The 8,269-nt window shown below is 39.6% G+C and overlaps 1 protein-coding gene across 1 annotated transcript; it reads left to right on the top strand.

The window, feature by feature from the left end:
• The first annotated feature begins 269 nt into the window (after nucleotides 1–269).
• LOC142168210 (uncharacterized) lies at nucleotides 270–695 on the top strand. Its single transcript, XM_075228866.1, has one exon. The coding sequence runs from the start codon at nucleotides 270–272 to the stop codon at nucleotides 693–695; it is 426 nt and encodes a 141-aa protein (XP_075084967.1).
• Nucleotides 696–8,269: the final 7,574 nt, after the last annotated feature.

The following is an 8,269-nucleotide window of genomic DNA, read 5'->3' on the forward strand; positions in this document are numbered from 1 at the left end:
TCTGCAGATTTGGGATAACTGAGTCAATCATCACTGACAATGTCACTAACCTCAACAGCGACCTCATGAGAGAAATCTGCGAGAAGTTCAAAATCGTCCACCGTAACTCCACAGCCTACAGACCACAAATGAATGATGCAGTAGAGGTAGCCAACAAGAATATCAAGAGGATTCTACAAAAAATAATGGATAATCACAGGCAATGGCACGAAAAACTATCCTTCGCCTTATTGGGTTACTGAACCACCATGAGAACATCCAATGGGGCAATGTCGTACATGTTAGTATACGGCACTAAAGCTGTGATACCCGCATGGGTCGAGATACCATCTTTAAGGGTCATTCAAGAGGCCATGTTGGACGATACAGAGTGGATATGGGTCAGACAGGAGCAACTCATGCTCATCGATGAAAAAAGAATAGATGCGGTATGCCATGGTCAGCTATATCAGAACAGGATGGCCAGTGCATTTAACAAGAGGGTGAAGCCTCGCCAGTTCACACCTGGGTTGTTGTTCTTGAAGAAAATCTTTCCCCACCAAGAGGAAGCCAAAGGAAAGTTCGCACCAAACTGGAAAGGTCCTTACATGGTTCACCGAGTGTTGTCGGGTGGAGCTCTAATTTTGGAAGAAACGGATGTAAGAATCAACAGAAAGCCCATCAACTTAGACGCAATCAAGAGATACTATGTTTGAAGACAAATAGAGTTTGGTTTTTGTTGTAACAAAATTGCGTTCAACCTGACTTCCAATAGAGGGATACGTAGGCAACCCATGTAGGGTTCTGTTGCTCTAGAACTACGCCGACTTGATTTCCTCAAAACGGAATACGTAGGCAATCCTCATCTGATTCAGTCATCTTTTTAATTAAACTACGTTCTGGCCTAATTCCATTTGGATATGCAGGTAGTCTGAGTCAGACTCGGCCATTTCATTCTTAATCTCATCATTTTGGTATCAATTGTAATTGAACTACATCTTGACCTGATTCCATTTGGATACGTAGGCTGCCTGAGTCAGGCTCGGTCATCTTCATCACATTTTGTCATCATCCACGAACTACGTTCAGACCTGATTCCATTTTGGATACGTAGGCAACCTGAAAGGGTTCGGTTATAATCTTAAGAAAAACCTTTGTAATGCATTAGTTGAACTAGAACGCAGTCGCAATGGCAAGCATCTGAATTGTCAAGCATCGCGAAAGATCGACATCAACGGGATAGAGTTTTCAAGAAGAGTCTCTTGCATGTGGAGAACTTTTCGTAACATGTCATAATCTGAAACGACGGCATTTGTCTGAAAATAAAGTTTTTCAAAAAACCTTTTTTAAACATACAGTAATTTGTTCCACCTACCGAACTTCGTGGCATAACCATATCAAAGGTCGGGGCAAACCAACACTGTGGTCGACACAAACCAACTTCCCCGCTACCACTAAGAATTTTTCTTTGAGCGTAGGGTCAACAAGAAGCAAGGAAGCATTTAGACCACACTGGGCAGATGACGAATCTGTCACCTTCCCAGGATTATTTCCCTTTACTCCATTACTTGAATTTTTCTGGTATAGCTAAATCTAATCCTTGAATCCTTTGCAGGTACCTCAGAGTTTGACCGCAGATATGGAAAAGGAACTGTATATAGAAAACTGTCTTCTCAACCCGTCGGAGCACCTTGTACAAAACAAACTACGGGCTTCACCCAGTTAACGCCTTGTATATAGCAAAATACCTGCTCAACCAATCGGAGCACCTTGTACAAATGAGCCGTCGGCTTCACCAGTTGAAGTCTTGTATATAGCAAACCGTCAGCTTAATCGATTGGAGAGCCATGTACAAATCAAATGTCAGTTTTACCAATCGAAGCCTTGTATATAGAAAATTGTTCAGTTTGCCAACGGAACAATCCGCACCGCCACTCTATCGCAACGGAAGCCAGAATAGACAGTCACAAACCTCGTCACCGACGTTCTGCCAATCAATGGCCGCAACTTAGCTGCGCAGTCAAGAGTATCTCTTGGGCATGCGTTTTCTTTCTTAAACTATTATCTTGAATGTTTTGACATTTTTTTCATGCAGCTTCAGTCATGATTACGGTCTAATTCAATCACTCCCAAGCGGAGATTATTCTACATTTTTAGTGCAAAGCTCTCCTAACAAGCAGAGACGCACTCCACGAATCAAGCTCTTCCAACAAGCGGAGACATCTCCTCAGTGCAAAGCTCTCCCAACAAGCGGAGTTACTTTTCAATGCTCAGACAGCTACGGAACGGTACATAACCCGGCTAACAAATCGAGTCAAGTTCAAGTATCCCATCATCTCGATCCCAAATAATGGCTCGCCGGCAGCCAGGCATCATCATTCCTGCATCATTTACATCACATCATGATATATTTTACATTGCAATATATGGGTATATGTGTATTTCATTTTTTGCAGGATATACATCACATCATGATATATACTAAGCAGCAAACCAAACTACAATGATATAATGTACAACAAACTCATTAGCAGGCCAAGGATCCAAGTTCAAACACAAAACGACCGGTGGAACTCCAAATCTTCGAATCCTTCAAGTCAAACCATAAATTCAAGCCATCGTGAGTGCCCAATCCTCCGTCTCGCCGTATCGTCATAATACGATACTGGGGCAGTTCCTGCAAGTATCGCTTCCTCAAAAATCTTCACTCCATAATTACATGAGGCCTGATCCTCGTTAAGCCCGAGGTAGGTAAGCAATTCAAAGCTAGAATTCGGCCCCAATTCCTCTAAAATCGTCCTGAAATCTTCCTTAACTCTCCCTAAATCATGCGATCCATAATCTTTCTTGAATCCATGTTCCCCTCCTACAATGCATGCCTAAAATCGGGACAAAATTGGCTTTGGTTCAAATTCTTTTCCCGCAAACTCTTTCATCGTCTCCGGTCAAAGAGTGGCAGTTGTTGACGGCCAATTTTGAACCTCTTTTTTAAAATTAATTTAATTATACTTAATAATTTACGGTGAATGTTTTGAAAGTATTTTCTATCAATAAATACTTATTTTACAAAATTAACTAGGTATTAGTAGTTTTGAAATTAATAACTTAGTATCAGTATTATATAATTACAAATACACTTATCATTTTTTAGATTGTTAAAACAAAATACACCACAGAGGTTTTGTAGTCAATTTAACAAATTATTTCTCAATTTTAGTTGAATAGGTCACTATGTTAATAATTCAAAATTAGTGTCATAATTTAGAAGATAAAGTATTTCATAAATAATTACAATAATTAGTAGTATATTTGATAAGTTATAATTTTACTATATTGTATTAGAAATTAATTAAGTTAAATTAAAGAAATTTTAAAAGGGGTTAAAACTATAAGGCTACAGTTGCAATTCCTAATTAAAATACAAGTGGCTATTTCCTAAATCAATTCCAGCCGAACGACAAGCCCAATCCAGAAAATACCCTGTCCAGACACCACATCTCTTTCGAACTTGGCATTTCGGGTAACTCTCCCTAAGCCAATCATAACCTTCCACGTCACTCGCCTCTCTCACTCATAAAGAAAACATAATGAATCTGGACTGTTGATCTGATAGATCAACGACTTGCATTTTATCCCCATTTTTCCTTTAATTTTAGGACTCCACCAGACTTAATCTCAGCCGTCCAAATCCAACAATCCAACGGCTGTGATGTTTTCACATTTTAATTGTTTAATGCCCGAATTATCAGGGTCGTTGATCAATAGATCCAATGGCCCAGATCCCTTCTCTCACTCTTAAACCTAAAGACCAACCCCCAATACCCCCAAAGCCCTAAATCATTTCTCTAAACACTCAGTCGCCACCCTTTCCTCTTATTCTATCATCCCTCTCAAACCAACTGACCCATCAATCACCCAAACCTTGCACTAATTAGTGCAAGGTCACCAATTCATCATAGAATCATGTTTTTTGTCTTTCCTATCCGTGAATCCCGTTGATACTTTCCCGTTTTATCGCTTCATTTCAAAATCCCTCAAATCCGAACCCTAGCCTTCAAAGATGAAACCTCAACTCACCATCGATTTTTCAAATTCTTTGGGAGGCATGGCATTTGTTTTGTCTCTGTACTATGAAACTCATCACTTTCTTTCCATTTTCATCATTTAATTTCAAAAGCTCTAATGTCGAAGTCATAGACCGAAGTATGATATCTCAAATCAGCTAAGATTTTCTTGTGTTCTTTCAAATCAAGGCGCATGTGAGCCTCCTTAGAACCTCTTTATGACTATTCGAGGTCCAGAGGTCAAATACAATGACCTCTGGACATTGGGGCTTTACCCGATGTGTTTCTCCTTCAACGGTTAGCTTCCCTCCTCTCAGGTAAAATCCCTAAATGATTTACCCTCTACTAACTCTAATTTCACTCTCCTATGCTTGCATCATCTAGTAGTTGTCATCCTCCACTACTGAATTTGAATTCTACTGAAACCCTAAGCCATTAATGGCACTATAAAAGGGAATTTCAATGCTCTCACCGACCAGACTTAAGACACGACAAGAAAGACATTAACATCTTCAACCTATAGAGCTAAAACACTCAATAGACACAAAATCTATCACGAAATTTCTTAGAAAGATCTCGCTTTTAGTTTTGAGTAGTAAATTGAGCTAGGGTTCTACTTAGTTTCTGGTTTCTCTATGATTTTGAGTATTGCACTAGTCGAGTGATGTCATGCCCCAACCTCGGGGAGTGCGACTAGTGCTTAACCGAGATAACCCGGCCGAGCAAGCCGGCACAATGCCTTCTACCCGAACTCACTCATGAATAAAGAGAAGATATATTTCATTGATTAGACAGTGAGGAGATTCATGTGAACAACAACACCAATTCATTATCAGTAGTTTCATCATCTATAAGTTTCAGAATACATACACTTTCATAGTTTGATGTGGAACGTGTGATGCAGTTACCAAAATTACTAGTTTGACTTTCCCAACACCGACATACCACCCACACAATGTCTACGGAGCTTCTAATAGTGCCGGCAACAATGCCCCAGCTATACCTCAAAACATACGGCTATACCTCAAAACATAATACATAAGGACAAAAGATATACGACCCCGAATGAGGTGGGGCTCACCAAGTCAGCTGGGAAGAGGGTGTACTGCTATCAACGATCAAAGTCACCTGCTGTGGAACCACCTGCATCCATTAAAGATGCAGTGCCCCCGGAAAAATGGATGTTAGTACATATGGAATAGTACTAGTATGAATGACTAAGCACCATCTCACTAGAACGAATGATAAGGCAAGAATGAACAATCATAAAATCAATGGGAGTCTCAAACAATACCCAAAACATCAAGTTAGAAACAAGACAAGTTTTCAAGTGATTTCCATATTTTAAGTTAGGAGATCTTTATTACCGATATGCCACCATTTATAGTTTCAATTATAATTTTCGACACAGTCACCACTATGAGTGCGGCATGGCATCCGATCATGACTCGATCATCTAGATCGTCTCATACAAGACATCAACCATAATCATAATTTCAATTTCAATTTCCAACATAATCACCACCATGTGTGCGGCATGGCATCTGATCACGACCTGATTAGCTAGGCCGCCTCATCCGAGACATCACCCTTCCCTATCAATCATCCCATTTCATATCTATTTCACATCTTTTTATTTCATTAACACTAATGGTCACAATTGTAATATCCTCTTTTTGTGGCGTGTTGGCCATATTTCATATTTTATATTCCGTGCTTACGTTTTCACTTTAAACTATCATCATGGATTTTCAACAACAAGGAATTTATGTTCAAGACAATAAGCATACATATGAGCAAACAAGAGTCTCAAGTGCATTGAGATTTCTTACACAATTGGCATTAGCTATCATTTGAAACGCAACTTGAAGTCATAGCATTTAACTAAGCAACTAATACTTTGAACACATTACCAAATAGTAGTACAGTTTAACAAGAGCATTTGGAATATATATTGAACATAAAAGTCTTTTAACGCAAAGTTTATTCGGAATAATCGATTCATAATGAGTAACTTAGGACTTACAATGACATTGTGGGGTTCAATTCTAAGGAAAGAGTTTAGCCAACATACCTCACTTGAGCTTCCTTAAACTCTAAAATATTTCGAAAATCTTAGCAACTTCGATCTATTTCATAAATATAACAAATTGAACCAAAAAATAGGAGGATGATCATGGTTCCAGCTCATTTGAGCATTTTATCAAACAGTAGGTGTGCATTAAGGTTTCAAGGTCCTCCTATGGTGGATTCCATCATCACACAGCCCATTATTTATCATTTTTAGCTCAACAATCTTCCTACAAACCTTGATAACACATGCATGCAAAATGAACAACTTTCACACCCAAGAATTTCCTTACTAATTACCTATTTTTAGTTGAATTTCAAAATTGAGAATTAGGGTGTAGAATCTTACCTCTAGGATGAAGACCTAGTGAGTTTCCCTTGTTAATATTTCAAGATTTGAGCAAGAATTGAAGAACAAATTATTGAGGAACCCTCTCCCACTCCAGAGCACCCTCTCACTCTCAAAATAATGGGTTTTTACTTAAGAAATGGTCCATAGCGTCTATATAATGGAATAGGGTCGGGTTATAAAAACCAGAAAAATGAAGCTTTGGAACCCAATCTGCGGTCGCATATGCGACCAGATAATGCTTCTGCGTTCTTTAAAAGGGGCCGCGAAATGTCCCTTCGGAATTGGGTAGCCTTGCCTGGGTATGTGGCCATTCTGCGGTCCGCACATCGATTTTGCGGTCGCAAAGTGGACCACAGAATCCCCTCCCGGAATTCCTCATGTCGATCTTGCGATACAATCTGCAGCCCGCAAAGCAATTCTGCGACCGCATAATAGACCGCACAATGTCCCACAAAGTTTTCTCATGTTCCTGCTTCACTCTGCGACCATTCTGCGGCCCGCAGAGTGATTCTGCGGCCCGCAGAGTGATTCTGCGACCCGCAGAGTGATTCTGCGGCCGCATAGTGGGCCGCAGAAATGTCTTTTTCTACCAAAATTTTCCTTTAACTCCCTAGCGCACTGTTCGACCCAAAAGTTCCGTACCGCAGAGAGCTTTCGAGTCGCGAAGAATTTCTACCATCACCAAACATATTAGCCTACCTCGCCACCACGGAACCTCAGGTTTTAGGTGAAATTTTATGGGGCCTTAAATCCTCCCCCACTTAAGATCATTCTTCCTTGAATGAGGGTTTAAATCCATCATTAGTACTCAACATGACCCAGATGTTACTTCACACACTAGTAGTCCCAATTACTCAACATGAACCAGTTGTTACTTCACACACTAGCAGTTCCAATTTTTTACTAACTCCCCAAATTCCCAAATATTTCGGCAGAGTTTTCCTTGTAACTGGGCCTATCCACATGTCAGAGAATCCCAGAAACCAATCCTAACAGCATATACATAATCCAACAATGCAACATAATATGAAACAACACCAATCGTGGCCTCATAAACAATATATTACTAGAAAGGAAATATCCTGAGCATAAACTATACAAGTGATACATAGTTCATAGGAAGTAATTTCATAGAAACTATTACATAGATATTCAAACAAATGAGGGTACTTCCTTTTCATTTCTTTCTCGGCCTCCCAGGTGGCCTCTTCAACCTACAGGTTTCACCATAATACTTTCACGGAGGCAATTTCTTTATTTCTTAGCTTTCGGACTTGCCTATCAAAAATGGAAACTGGAATTTCTTCATAGGTCAGTTTTTCATTAACCTCAATAGTTTCTACTGGCATAATAACCGACGGATCCCTAACTACCTTCTTCAACATAGACACATGGAATACTGGGTGCACTCATGACATCTCAGGTTGTAGCTCAAGCTTGTACGCCACCTGACCAATCCTCTGAATGATTTTGTACGGTCCGATATACCTCGGACTCAATTTCCCTTTCTTACCATCACCAAACATATTAGCCTACCTCACCACCACGGAACCTCGTGTTTTAGGTAAAATTTTACGAGGCCTTACAAGTGAGTCCTTGATTCTACACGGCTAAACAAAAGCCTTTTGTTTGGTTTTCTACTCAAGAGGATGTCAGTACACGTCCATCATATCTCTCTTAATTGCTTCATTAGAAAATCATGAATGTGTTATCAATTTCCTGATTAACTGCTTAGTCTATAATATTTATTCAGCCTTTAATTATTTATTTTGGTTCACTATGACTTGTTAATGATCTATGATAA

Source organism: Nicotiana tabacum, chromosome 13, assembly GCF_000715075.1.
Source record: "Nicotiana tabacum cultivar K326 chromosome 13, ASM71507v2, whole genome shotgun sequence".
Taxonomy (NCBI): Eukaryota; Viridiplantae; Streptophyta; class Magnoliopsida; order Solanales; family Solanaceae; genus Nicotiana; species Nicotiana tabacum.

Coding starts and splice junctions, on each gene's coding strand:
- LOC142168210 (XM_075228866.1), top strand. CDS start 270: ATGTCGTACATGTTAGTATACGGCACTAAAGCTGTGATACCCGCATGG.